At 41.2% G+C, this 15,227-nt stretch overlaps 1 protein-coding gene across 1 annotated transcript; it reads right to left on the bottom strand.

Annotated features, from left to right (window-relative positions):
- Positions 1–9,590: 9,590 nt before the first annotated feature.
- SMIM34 (small integral membrane protein 34) lies at positions 9,591–14,994 on the bottom strand. The gene is made up of 2 exons (XM_049785558.1): positions 14,979–14,994; positions 9,591–10,003 (listed from the first exon to the last, which is right to left on the bottom strand). The coding sequence occupies exons 1-2, from the start codon at positions 14,992–14,994 to the stop codon at positions 9,591–9,593; spliced, it is 429 nt and encodes a 142-aa protein (XP_049641515.1).
- Between the last annotated feature and the right edge of the window lie 233 nt (positions 14,995–15,227).

The following is a 15,227-nucleotide window of genomic DNA, read 5'->3' as shown; positions in this document are numbered from 1 at the left end:
GGTGGCTGTGGAGAAGAGCTGGTATTTCTACAGAGGGCAGTCTTCAAGGCACCCTTGCCTCTGTCTGTTCTCAAGAAGCCAGCAGGGAGTGAGCTAGACAGAATTCATAGAATGTGCTACTGGCTTTTCCAGAATGGGTGTTCAGAAAACTCAAAGGTTTTTTTTGGAGGAGGAGGTAAGATGACAGGGCCAAGAGAGACTCAAAGATGTAAATACAGTGAGGGGTAAAGAAAAAGAAGAAAGGGGAGAAAAGGATGATACCAGGACCAGTCATAGGAACATGTAATGGAAATAAAAAATTATCAGACTTGAACACGAAACCCAAAGTCAATGACAATAGAATAGATACCCAATCTACAACAAGCTGTAAAGTGGAGACCAGTTGCACCAGTATTCTGGGGGATAAAGGAGGGAGATATGGGATGCTTGCTGGGAACAGGGGTGGAGGGAGGACAACACTGGTGTTGGGAATGCCCCTCATTCATTGTCACTATGTACTGTAAATATTACTGTGAAAGATTTGTAATGCACTTCGGTCACAATAAAGATGTATTAAAAAAAAGAAAGAAAAAGAAGAAAAGAAGATTATCTGGGGGGTCTCTGCTCAGAACCCTAGAAGAAAGCCAATGGTTGTACTGGTGTGTGTGTGTCTGTGTGTGTCTGTGTGTATGAAGGTAGTCAACAAGCTTGCTCATTGTTTTCCTCTGTGTGTGTGTGTGAAGGTAGTCAACAGGCTTGCTCATTGTTTTCCTGTACCGTGCACTTCCTGTTTGCTGACTCTTCTGTTAATTAAATCTCTGTTGTATCTGGGATTGTGAAGTGCTTCCTTGTATATCAGATGTCCCCTGAGGGCAGAGGGGGTTGAGTAGTGGAAAACTGGAGATATATTGTCCTATATAAAATCAAACTTCACAAAAAGTAAATACCTTTTATTTTTATTATATTATTATTATTATTATTATTATTATTATTAAATACCAATTCCTTTTAAGTTATAAATAAGACTTATTGTGTTATAAATACTTCTGGACACTTTTTCTTTCTCATACTTATGTGACAGTAAGAATGATGCCTCTAATTTTAGGGATTGATTTTTCCAGATAACCTCCTATTTGGTAAGATCAGTATAGATCTAGATCCCAAAGTAGAGGCTTAGTTTTTTTCTTTATTTTTTTAGGCCATACCCAGCAGTGCTTAGGGGTTATTCCTGATTCTGCACTCATAAGTCACTCCTGGCTGGCTCGGGGAACCATATGGGATGATAGAGATTGAACCCAGGTCAGTCACGTGCAAGACAAACACACTACCTGCCATGCTATAACTCTGGCCCCAGATGTTTAATTTTTTAAGAAATCATATTATTTATCCAATAGTGTGTTTTTGTAAACTTGGTAAGTCATATATTTTTCCACATCATTGATACTGAAAAGCCTCACTCTTTTCTAATTCAATGCAATATTGAATTCTAATATAGAATTATCTAATAATTCTATATTAGTTTTTATATTGAATTCTTACACTCCTAAGTCAACAACTGTACTATAGCAATTAAACCTGCAGGAGTAAACAAAACCATTGAGATTTTAGCCTTTCTATTAGATCAATAATGATAGAAACAAAATTGACATAAACAAATAAGTACATTTTAGGGTAATGATGTGTGGTAAAAGGAAAATTAATATTTAGATGTTGATATGTCTGTTCACCTAAACCTATACAATTTTATATAGCCACTTGGATAAAAACAAATTAAAAAGGGGCTAAAAAGTAATTTCTCCTGGCTTTGCATTTAAGAATCATTTTTGGCAGGCTGGGAGGAACCATATGGGTTGCTGGGGATCAAATCTGAGTCAGCCACACACAAGGCAAGTGCTCGACTTGCTGTGATAACTCTCTAGTGCCACATGGTAATTCTTTTAAATCAATAATTCATTATGCTGGGTTTCCTTAGCCGGGTGAGAAAAATAGACGCCTGCCTACATTTCAAACAGGCTAACACTGGAGAACAGGTGTGGCCAAGGGACAGCTGAATCTGGTCGTCAAGACATAACCATGCAGTCCATTCAGGATGTCCTTGAGATGACTATAGGCTTAATTTATAATTTTGGTAACCTGGGAATATATCCCATATATCCCATGTCCTTGGGATATATGCACCCTTGCTTTGCAGATGATATGCTTGGGAATTTCTGCTTCTCTGCTCTCCTGCCAGCTGCCTGCAAGTGCTCCATCTTCAACAGATATTCTTTATTAAAAATGTTTATTATAACACCATGATTTACCAAGTTGTTATAACACAGTCTTTTTAGTCATTAAAGGTTCCAACACCAATCCCACCGTCAGTGTGACCTTCCCTTCACCAGTGTCCCCAATCTCCCACCCACCACTCTAACTGCCCCCTGGCAGGCACAAACAAATTGACTTTATAGTATCTGTTACAACACAAAGGCAAACCAAATTATCAAAACTTAGATCAATGAGGGTCAGTTTGACATGATTGTTCTGTCTCTCCCTGCTGTTACTAAAGCTAGTGTCTGAGGATTTCTTGGGCCATGATTGGTGCTAGTTGAGCCTCCTGTGTTACTGGTTAGATTCCAGAGCTTGGTAGATTGCTATGGAACTTTCCTATCAGATTTCTGGGGATCTTATTGGGATGACATCACCATAAGATATTGAAGTGTTGTGCGACCACATGCTGCTGTGTAGTCCATGAATTGTAGGTGTGAAACAAATTCGGTGGTTTTAAGTTTGATAAGGGTAATTCATGGAGATTTGAGGGTGTAGATATTTGAGGGTGTAGATAGCAGTGTTCCCAATAATTATTCCATAAAAAGAAGCTCTGACCTTTATTTGGGAACCAGTCTTTGGAATACACACTCCGCTGGATTTACTAGAATAATTAAACCTGGGTTCTCCCAATATTTAGTTTTCTGTTTGCCCTCTGTGAGGCTTTCCACAGTAAACCCCACTCACAAGGCCTGAGTCTTGGCCAGGCTTACCATATCTCCTTGCAGAAATCCCAGGTTGGATAGATCATAGTCTATTCCCAAGATACTTCTGGTTAGAACCTGAGTCCATGTACCTCAAGTCCACAAACAACTTTCCTAGGTATGTTTCCAAAGTCATTGGCCTATTTATCTTTAGGGGACCTAGAGTGAGTGAACCAAGAATTCCAACCCAGGCCAGCTGTGGGCACAACTCAGCCCTTTTTCACTGTCCTGTCACTCTGTCCTTCCTGGTTCCCTGTGGACAAACAGGAAGAGGGTTTGTTCACTGTCAAACTTCTGACCTGGTCTCCTTTTGGGTCATAGTTTTGGTTTATGGGTCACACTTGACAGTTCTCAGGGGTGACTTATGAGTCTGTATTCAAGAATCACTCTTGGCAGGCTCAGAGAACCATTTGAAATATTGGGGATCAAATATGGTTTGGCCGGATGTAAGGCAAATTCCCTACCTGTTATACCATCACTATGGGCCTGGTTTATTGAGCTTCTGTGAAGACACCACAGAGTCTGGCTCCCATAAAAAAGGCAAGACAGCAGGAAACCCTGTGAATAAACCCAAAGTGAGAACTTGCCCTGACCCTCATTGCTAAGGTGCTTGTGGATGTCAGATGTCAGCTTTTTTTCATTCTCCCAAACTTGGTTTTTGGATAATACTCCCAGGGAAAAACATCTGCTATGAGAGGTCACAAGCAATGTTGCCTATGAGGAATTAGAATGATGAGGTTAAGTTTTGAGCTTGGAAAGGCTCTGACCTTCCCACAAGATGCATCTTAGGCAGCTCTTGTTGTGAGCCCATAAGCTAGTTGTTAAGGAAGAAGAGGCAAAGTTCCTCCTTCCCCCATCACCTCATTTTCTGGAAGAGTGTTTTTTGGGGGGCCCACACCTGGTGGCACCCAGAGGTTACTCCTGGCTCTGCACTTGGGAATCACTCCTGGCAGGCTAGAGGAACCATATGGGATGCCGAGGATCAGACCCAGGTTGGGTGCATGCAAGGTTAACACCTTAACTGCAGTGCTATCACTTTGGCCCCAAGAGGGACATTTTTATTAAAAAAAAAATCTTATAGCAAGAATGATAATACATTGGGTAGGGTGCTGCAGACGTCCTGCGTCTCAGCAAATCTAGTGGGATGGAGTCCTTCACAAGAAGAAAGCGGGAGCACAGGTGGCCAAACAGAATAATATTAAAAAAATAATAACCACAAACACAGAGTATATGGGGTTAACAAATCTTCTAGCAGGAGTGCGAACAGTTTATTTTCAAGGTAGGTTTTTATAGGGGTAAACCAGTCATAGATGTTAAGGATGATAATTACATAACAAAGCAAAGTTACTCAAAACAGTTTTTATCAATTAACCTCAAGTTTTCCCAGAACTTCAGCTGCAAGGACATAAAAAAGAAAAAACATTGTTTTGGGCCCGGAGAGATAGCACAGCGGCATTTGCCTTGCAAGCAGCCGATCCAGGACCAAAGGTGGTTGGTTTGAATCCTGGTGTCCCATATGGTCCCTTGTGCCTGCCAGGAGCTATTTCTGAGCAGACAGCCAGGAGTAACCCCTGAGCACTGCTGGGTGTGGCCCAAAAAAAAAAAAAAGAAAAAACAAACAAACAAAAAACATTGTTTTAACTTATAAGTTCCAAAAAAGGGGTTCTCTTGTAATCTTTGGTGCTTGAATTTCTTTAGCTAAATTATTTTATAGAGACCACATTTTTTCCTTAGGATTTATGAAGGAGAGATAGTTAAATTACTGAAAATGCCAAGCATCTCTAACGAAATTCCTCAACCATCCACGCAGGGGAAAAAAGTCGTTCACAGCAGGCCTTTTGAGGAATCCCGTGGGGGTTATTTCAATTTGCCCTACCAGGAAAATCTGAGGATACATCTGGTGGGCTGAATTCCCCTAAAAATTTATGGAGGCATGGCAGTAGGGTTCTTGCCTTGCACATAGTCAAACTGAATTCCATCAGCACCCCCATATGGTCCTTTAAGTCTGCCAGGAATGATCCCTATAAGCAGAGCCAGGAGTAAGCCTTGAGAATTGACAGGTGTAACCCCAAAACAAAACAAAAATCTGAGGGCCAGAGCACTAGCACACAGGATAGGACACTTGCCTTGTATGTGGCAGACCCAGATTCTATCCCCAGGATTCTATTGGGGTACTCCAAGCCTACCAGGAGAAATATAAGTACGAGTGTCTACAAACACATGTATTAGCATGTATGTGGAAGTGTGTGTAATACAAGTATGGCTATAGAGTACATGTTTATGTTCCTAGAATATGCTTGCATATATATGTGTGTAGATCTCCATTTGCAGATTCATGAATATGTGTGTTTGTGTCTGAATGTGTCTATTAAATTGATACAAATGTATGAGATTGTGTGTGCTAATGCTAATAATATGTACATATGGTCTGTGTTGTGTGAGAGTCTGTGTATGCTCACAGGCTTGGATGTGTAGATGTACATACTTAGTCCTGTTGGGAATTACTAGCCCCAGATGCATTTCCTGTTTTCTTGACATCTGGGCAGCAGTGCTTAGAGGCCTGGTCCTGGGTTATCCCCTTGCTGCTGAACTCTCTTCCCATGCCTGTGGCCCATGCTATTCCCAGTTTCCTACCTCCAGGAAGCAGGAACAATTAGTCAGAGGAATTGCCAAACTTTCTTCAATTCTTCTCAGCTCACCTCTTGCCTGAAGGAAAACTCTGTCTTCTGACTTCTTCCAGTGCCTTCATCATGCAGGCAAGAACCAGTCTATGTGTTGCGTAGGTCCATGGTTCCTGAGTAAATGTCACTCACACTTCTCCTTTTGAGATGGGGACTTGTCTGCTTTTATGCTGCGTTGTGTACCAGGGCTCTCTCTACCTTTGGAAAAACTATCTTTCTCCATTTAGTCTCTCTCTCACTCTCTCATCTTCTTCCCCCCTATTTCTATTCCCCTATTCCTTAGTACCAGCAAATAAAACTTGCTTTTACTTTAAAGAAAAGAAAATAATAGCCATCCCACAGTGCAGATTTCCCCCAAGATTCTGAGGTGAAGCTGAGGTAAGAAACTGCCATCTCCAAAAGAAGTCACTTCAATGCCCAGTGGGGACCTGAAAGTTTATGTCAACTCATAGGAACCTCAAGTTTAGTTCTGAAAGAAGCAAAACAAATACTTCCTCTCAAAAATGCATACAGAACTTCGTTGATTTACAGTGAGATGATATCTGGACCAAGCCATCATAATTAGAAAAGAGAAAGTCAATACCCACCAGAGCTTAGCCTTGGCCACCTTCCACACACACACCGACCATATCCATTAGCCCACCGACAAGAAAAATTATTCACAAAGGCTATTTTACCCTAATATATTGAATAGCTATGGAACTGTTGACTCCAGAAAGTAAAAGGCCTCCTGCAGGTCACTGACTGGGAGTCATATCCCAGAATCATGAGAGCATGGGATTGCTTATTGCTAGTTTAGGAAAAAGATGAGATCCTGGTGTCATTTCCCTTTGGGTTACTAAAACAGCTTACCATAGACTTGATGGCTTAAACAACAAACATTTTTCACAGCTCCAGAAGCTAAGAAGTCTAAGATCAAGGTGTCAGAGATCCAGGGTTCAAAGAGGACCTTCCTGACTTGGAGATGGCAACTTCCTGTTGTATCCTCCCATGCTTAAGGAAAGTAGAAAGAGAAGGCTGGCACTTGGTTCTCTTCATATAAGACCAAAGTTTTCACTTCCCAATGCCTTCACTTTGGGGATTTCCACATATGAATTTGGGTGGGTAAGAAATGTTCAATTCATTGTACATGGTTTGGACATCATATATGGTTCAGCTCTATGAAACTGTATTCCTGTCTTGGGCTCTTTCTACCTTCCAGACACACAGTAGATAGGAAGATTCTCCACTGCCTTCCCACTCTGAAGTAGGAGGAGCTCTGGTCTAACTCCAGCCAGTGGGTATTGGGCATTCATGAAGTACCTCCAGTCTGGTCTAGAATGTTGTTGTCCAGGTGAGACCTTTCCCCACTCCCCAACCCCAGAGTTCTTTTCTGGACCACAACGTTCAATTCAGAGAGTAGCTGTGCCAGATGCCTAACTCTTCAAGTCACAATAGAGATTTGCTGAGTTTAGTTGGCCTGCTTCATATGCATGTATGACCTAAGCAATCTCTTCATGTCTCACCTTGAATGAAAATAAAACTATGTTCTAGGACCAGAGCAATATTACAGTGAGGAGAGCATTTGTCTTACATGAGGCCAACTGGGCTCGATCCCTGGCATCCCATCTGATCCCCTGAATAATTTAAGAAAAAATAAAAAAAAAACTTTTTAAAAAAAAAGTAATTTGAGAAAAAAATAAAAGACATTATTGTAATACAGAAACAATTGAGATGAGGGCTGAAAGGACCAGTCCACAGTATGAAGCTTACCACAGAGTGATGAGTTAGTTAGAGAAATAACTACACTGATGATTATTATGATAATGATAGTGAGTGAGAGAATGCCTATCTCAAATACAGGCAGGGGGTGGGGGAGGAGAGAAATAGGGGGCATTGGTGGTGAAAATATTGCACTGGTGAAGGGGGGTTGTCCTTTATTTTATAATTGAAACCCAACTACAAACATGTTTGTAATCATGGTGCTTAAATAAAGATATTAACTAAAAAAAAAAACAAAAATGTTCTAGATAAAGATTTCATGGACTTGGGAAATGAGCAGACCAAGTACTAGCTATCTGACTACATGTGGCAATATATAGAAGCCTCCATCCCCTATAGTCCCAACCTTGTGGACTAGCATATGTCAGGTCCCTGGTGTTTGGTGGTGGTTGTTGAACATTAGGTTTCTCTTAGTGCAGCTTTGAAGGATACTTGGGTGCCTAACCTTCCTCTACCTGGACTTCCCCTTCCTGACAGTCCACTGAGTTTAATTAAGGCATTTACTCATTGCTGATGATGTTCAGATCTCTTTGAAGGAAACCAGATCAACCCCTTATACCAGACTTCAACCAACCAGCTCATCCTGGCTCCCTCTCCCTCCACATGATGTGCTGTTTGAGATGCTGATGATTTAAGCAACCCTTATTAAATCTCAGGGTTCTAGTTTGGACTTCTGGACATTTAGATTGCAAGAGAGGGACAAAACAAAACAAAACAAAACAAAAAAAACAAAAAACAGGAGATCAGGTTTTCAAATAACTCTGATTTAAAAACACAGTAGGGTCACAGCTCCACAGCTCCCTTGAAAATAACAATGACAAAATCTTCTCCAAATAGCTTGAGGGTTTGTGGAAAGCAGAAATTGGTATCATTAAAACACTGGGTTTTGTCTGATAATCACAGTTTTGGAAACTCGTCAAACAGAAATCCCCTCGTTGGTTTTCACAGCACTGTTTTCCAGTGTGGTGGCTCTATCCTGAGGCTGATATCGGATGTCCTTCATCTCTCTGACTGATGTTCACTGATGATTCTGTTTTGCTGTAGCACGTTGGAATTTCACAACACTTTACATCAGCTTTTCTTATCAAGATTTGTAGCCTGTGTCTTCTGTTTTGTAATAATGACTTCACCCCATCAGTACTAGGGAAAGGAATCTAATGTCAGGAGAGTGTCCATATAGTAGGCAGAATCTGAGAGAGTCCAGGGCCCCTTCTGCAGTAATATGAATCTTCTTCTGTGCAATTTGCTCCTTAGAAGTCATGTATGATAATTTAAATCTCTCTTCTAGGACATTCCCTCCAAATATCCCCACTGCACCATTTCTAACCATAATTATCTGTGCCCATGAGTACCCACAACCCCCTACTTGACCTTCTTGTCCAGGTCCCTTTATACTCTCATCCCCAGGACACCTTCTTTCTTTGTGAATACTAGAGACCATGAGACCTTTGTCCCCAATTTCCAACCCACAGAACTTCTAAGATTTCTGGACCTTTTCAAATGTCAAAAGCAATTTTAATTATATAGAAAATTTAAACTAGACCAGTGTATGCCACTGAGGCGACTTTTGGTGGGCTCCAAAAGTGAGTTCTACATGGGAACTGGGCACTAACCATATGATATGGGGGCCAGAACATGCATCCATCATGCTCAGAGATGATCTTCCAGTGTTTTTTAAGGGCTTGAGTCCTCTCTCAAGATGGCATAGACACCTCACAGGAAGTTCCTACAGATAGGAACTTTTCTTTCTTTTTTTTCTCTTTCTTTCTTTCTTTCTTTCTTTCTTTTTTTTTGGGGGGGGTCACACCCGACAGTGCTCAGGGGTTACTCCTGGCTCCATGCTCAGAAATCACTCCTGGCAGGCTCGGGGACCACATAGGATGCCGGAATTCGAACCACCGACCTTCTTCATGGAAGGCAAATACAATACCTCCATGCTATCTCTCTGGCCCCCCTTTTTCTTTCTTTTTTTTTTTTTTGAGGGTGTGTGTTGGCTTGAGAGTGCTCAGGGCCTATTCCTGGCTTTGTGTTAAGATCTTCCTCCTGGTAGTGCCAGGGAGGAAATATATGTGTGGCACAGGGGGATGGAACCAGAATCTCAGCTAAGTGCAAAGCAAGCATCTTAGCCCCTGTACTATCTCTCCCACCTTCTTGCCTTTCAAGGGATCCCTGAGAGTTCAGTGTTGTGAGTGCTGCTATTTCCATGCAAAGTTCCCAGGCTGGTCTGGGCAGTTTGCAGAACAGCTCTGTTGCTTATGGTCAGCGGGGAGCATTTGACAACATTGTCCTGGAGTCCTTTCTTTTTCAGTTCAGAGGTCAAATTTGAATAATACACCTCTTCCAAGGACTTGTCGTTCTTCCTGAGGATGTTGCTGGCCAAACGGAAGAGGAAGATCACGCCATAGATGCCAAAGATGGTGAGGATGTACCAGGCAGCGCTGGTCCCCTCAGGAATCTTCAGGGCCCTGGAGGAGTTAGTGTTGGTCCTCTCCATGGGGACCTTCAGCAAATGTCCCATGACAGAGCTGGCCTGAGTGTGATTGGGGGCCTCTTGGGTAGTTCCATTGATCCCTGTGAAAGAAAAAGAATCTGATGAGATCTGGCCTTGAGACCAGGCAGTCACACATGATTTCATTTCCTAACAGTGGCTCATATGGGACTATTCAGTGTACAGGAACCTAACAACATATCTATCAATCAATGCACTTTGAAAAAAGAAATCAAAAGGATCAAAGCAGTGTTTTTATTTATTTTGGGGTCACTTCCAGTGATGTGCAGGGTTCTATTCCCTGGTTCTGCACTCAGGAATCACTCCTGGCAAGATCAGGGGACCATGTGGGATGTTGGGGATGGAACCTGGCATGCTACCCACTGTAATATTGCTCCAGCCCCCTCAAAACATTTCTTGGCTAGGAGCCTCAATATCACACAAAGATACCATTGTTCCTAAAATAATGTATACCGCTATTATCCCAAAAAATAAATATCAGTAGGATTATCTTGTGAAATACACATTCTTTCCATACTGAAAACCCAACTGTCAAGGCTAATCAGAAAAATCAGAGAAATAAAGTGGATGTGTAGAAGTTGGCTTAGCCAGAAATTTAAAACTAGCCAGCAAGAAAACAGTTTTCTTTTGGGGAATGAATTAATGAATATTTTATTTGCCTGATTCTAAGTTGGGCTTTACTAGGCTTTGCAAAGAATGTGTGTGGGAAATGGGGACTCTTCAGAACTAAGTCCAATCTCCTTAAAATGTATCTCTATACTCACAACAGCTAAAATGGTATGATACACTAAGAGAATGGAACCAGAGTCCAAAACCTTCTAGCAGGTTAGGAATTGGAACTTGGTAAGAAATAAAGTATTTCTGACCTGCAGGGAAAAGATGGATTATAAGAAGCATTTGAGCAAAATAGAGTAGACTCGCATTTCTCACCTTATCCAAAATCAGTTCAGATAGATGAGAGCTTTTTTTTTGAGGGGGGGTTACACCCAGTGGCAATGAGGGGTTATTCCCAGCTCTGCACTCAGAAATTGCCTCTGGCAAGCTCAAGGACCATATAGGATGCCGGGATTCAAACTGTTGTCCATCCACGTACAAGGCAAATGCCTTTCGCTGTGCTATCACTCTGGTCCCCAGATGAGAGATTTTTAACATCAAAAACATAAGAAATTTGGGCCAGAGCGATAACATAGTGGGAAGGGCATTTGCCTTGCACGTGGCCAACTCAGTTTCCATCCCTGGTATTCCACATGTTTTCCGATTTCCCTGATGCCACCAAGAACAATTCCTTAGTGCAGAGCCAGGAGTAACCCCTGAGCACTGCTGGATGTGGCCTCCAAACAAACAAACAAACAAACAAATTCAAAAGCAATTTATAGTGCTAGTAAAATTAGCAGTAGGGTTTATCATTGTAACTCTTCTAATAAAACGTTCTTTTCTAATCATAACAAATCAATTTGAGGTGATAAAAAGGGGAGAATTAAATGTTAAATTTAACTACATGGGAGAAATTAAGATAATTGCACACCAAAGATCTAAGGAAAATTGGGAGAATATTGCAACTTAAATCACTAACTTTGTCATTTCCAGTTTTATACAAAAGGCTGGAAACAACAGTGAGAAAATAGGTCAAGAAGAAAACAGGACAATCGGTTCCTAGATGAAATCGGCTTTTTAAATGTTAAAAAAGTGTTCCTATCACTCAGTGAGAAAAAAATGCAGATAAAATCAGCACAGAGACATCATTTTGTGGTGGGTTTGCAAATTCGTCATGCTTCAGAATGCATCCTGTGGGCATGTTGGTTGGGGTATAAAACAGGTTGCTTAAGGATCCTGGGAGATGGGCCAAGTGCCTGATAGAGAAGAGTACATGCCTGGTATGTGCTAGACCCTGAGTTCAATCCCCAGGACTGCACAGATGTCTGAGCATAGCTGTATGTAGCAAATATATTCAACAAGCTCATACATCTTAATCTCCATACTATAATAAAAACAACCAACAAGAATGCCATAAATCTTAAAGAGGGCAAAGGACCATGTTTAGATTTTAACATAGATGTAAACTTCTAGGAGACTTTGTTGATATATCGAACACATTCTAGAAACCTAGATTAACAGAGTTTCAGAAGAATCTGTTCAAATATGTACAAAATATACCCAATGAAGTACTGGAGAACATTAAATTATTTATACACTTAGTCTGATTACTTGCTGGTAATGATGTGATTTCAAAATACAGAGGCTATGGTGCTTATGTTATATTACAGTATGCTTACCTTTGATTCAATGGTTCAATCTAAAGGACTTTCTAGAGAAAGATATAGAACTGTCTAGATCTAAAAATGCATACCATAGCCAATGTATGTCCAAGGCCAGTTATTGCATGACTGCACGTGATGGCTAATATGTATGAAAAGCCTGCATAGCATCCGTGAGAGTGAAGATATTTGAGCATCTCCAAACAGTGAAATACTATAGTCACAAAAATGGTAAAGAGGTGAGGTGGGTTTGGAGGAAATAAATATAAAGAAATGAAACATAATCCCATCATGATAATAGCTTGGGATCCTATATATTATAAAGTGGGAGACTCTGTTCTTTGTATGTCCAAAGTAGGAAAATGATCTAGAGACAAATGGTCTTGGAGAAGAAATTTCAGGGAGGAGCTCTACATTTCACCATGTTCCTGCATTTTGTACCATATCTGTTGGTCTTTTTAGAAAGACCAAAACTTATACAGCAGAATCTAAACACCTTTGGTCTCCTTAGGGAGAATTTAGGTAAAGATACTGCTTGCCCTTCTAAGACCAGAAGAATATAAGATCTTAATTACTGTTTAATTCAAAACTTTTGGGGCCAGAAAGATAGCACAGAGGTAGGGTATTTGCATTGCACGCGGCCAACCAAGGACAGGTGGTGGTTCGATTCCTGGCATCCCATATGGTCCCCTGAGCCTGTTAGGGGCAATTTCTGAGCTCAGATCCAGGAGTAACCCCTGAGCGCTGCTGAGTGTGACCCAAAAACCAAAAAAAAAAAAAAAATAATAATTTCAAAACTGTTTCTCTACCAGGAAGCCAGGTGAGAAGGGGAGGCTGACAGTCAGAGAGACATGTAACTAAAACAAGTAGTTTTTAGTTCATCCAAATCCCTTTTTTTACGACATGAATATACTATAATCTAGACAAGCCACAAGGAGAATCCCAGAGCCTGATAGAAGACCTCAGCTCTTAATAAATGGTTTCTAGTTAACTAATCTGTCGACAATTTGTTTTGCTAATCAAAGACTGAGAAAGGTTATTTTTTTTTAACTGTGGAAACTTTTATGTTTTGTTTTGTTTGGGGTGACAGCAAATAATGCTTAGGGCTTATTCCTGGCTCTGTATCAGGAATCACTTCTGGCAGTTCTCAGGCAACCATAAGAGATGCCGAGGATCTAACCCAGGTCTGCTGAATGCAGGACAAGCACTTTACCCACTGTACCATGACTCTGGACTCAACCATTACAAATTTTATACCTCTAAAAGGTGTCATGATTTGGGAATTCAAGGAAGGCAGGACGCAGGGGGAAATTCCATTAAAATTTTTCTATAAAAAAAACACACAAAAATATTATAAACCTTAATTATGGCAAAATAAAAACATGTTTAGACTTTAACACATGTACAAACTTCTAGGAGGCTGTTGATATATTAAACATATCCTAAAGGCCTAGAATGATAGAATTCTAGAATATTTCAAATAAATAAATTATTTTGTATTATTTGGGGTGTCACAGGGCTTACTTAACAGCCCTGTGTTCTGGGCTTACTCTTGACTCAAGGATCAACTTCTTGTGAAGTACTGGGGACTATCTGGAAAGTCATGGACTGAATTCTGGTTGGCTTCATGCAAAGCAAACACCTGACCTACTAAAGTATCTTTCCAAACCACCATGAAATTATTTTTCACCATATTAATCTTTGCAACACACCGTTCTTTATTCTTCCTTTAAAAAAACCAAAGAGCATGGACCCGGAGAGATAGCACAGCGGCGTTTGCCTTGCAAGCTGCTGATCCAGGACCAAAGGTGATTGATTCGAATCCCGGGGTCCCACATGGTCCCCTGTGCCTGCCAGGAGCTATTTCTGAGCAGACAGCCAGGAGTAACCCCTGAGCACCGCCGGGTGTGACCAAAAAAACAAAAACAAAAACAAAAACACAAAGAGCAGGGCCGGAGTGGTGGTGCAAGCGATAGGGCATCTGCCTTGCACGCACTAACCTAGACGAACCATGGTTCGATCCCCCAGTGTCCCATATGGTCCCCAAAGTCAGGAGCGATTTCTGAGCGCATAGCCTGGAGTAACCCTTGAACATCACTGGGTATGGCCCCAAACAAAACAAAACAAAATCAAAGAGCAGGCAACCAGAGCAATAGGATAGTGGGGGAAGGCATTTGCCTTGCATGCAGCTGGTTGACCTGACTTCAATCCCCAGCATCCCACGTGGTCCCCAGAGCATTGCCAGAGTGAGTCCTGAATGCAGATCCCTTAGCAGCACGAGATGTAGCCCAATCCCCCCCCCCAAAAAAAGCAGGTTTTTCTCTTCATATCTGTGCTCTTTCTCCTGTGAACAATGATCTTGCTTATCTTTGTTTCTTTGCTTGCTTCTTCCTACTCCAGAGAAGCCTATGTTCTCTCTTAAGCACATAATGGCCTTCTTCCTCATCTCAGTGTTCTAAGCAAGTATTTTTTTCCAAAAAAATAAAAAAATTAAAAAGTAATTATAAACACAAAACAAACAAACAAACAAAAAAAGCCCTACTTTGCTGGTGTTGAATAGTACAGTGAGTAGGGTGTTTGCCTTGCATGTTTGATTCCCAGCACCACATATATATGATGCCTTCAGCATCATCAGGAGATCCAGGAGGAATCTGAGTACCACCAGTTGCTAAAAAATGTGAAAAATTATAAATCAAAAACGACTTAAAAAAAACAAACACCTACCATGCTTAAAAAACAAAATCAAACCCCAAAAGCAAATGAGCCCATAGAAGAGACAAACCTCTCACCTGTGCCATTTTGCCCTGGCAACTCCTAGATGTGAAACAGACAAGTGATTCCAGAACTGGGTGCAACCCGGTACCCTAGCGGGATACTCACATTCCATGAGGTCTCTTCTCCTTTACAATTCGGGGAGCCAGTAGAAGCAGCTGCCATGGAAAGGGATGATGCTGGATTAAAACCCTTCTTGCAGTTAATCACAATCCTACCCAAATCGCGCTGACCCAGGGGTCCAGGGCAGGGAGTAACT

This window comes from Suncus etruscus, chromosome 13, assembly GCF_024139225.1.
Source record: "Suncus etruscus isolate mSunEtr1 chromosome 13, mSunEtr1.pri.cur, whole genome shotgun sequence".
Taxonomy (NCBI): domain Eukaryota; kingdom Metazoa; phylum Chordata; class Mammalia; order Eulipotyphla; family Soricidae; genus Suncus; species Suncus etruscus.
Note: the sequence above shows the minus strand (reverse complement) of the source record. Positions and strands in the feature narration are given on the sequence as shown.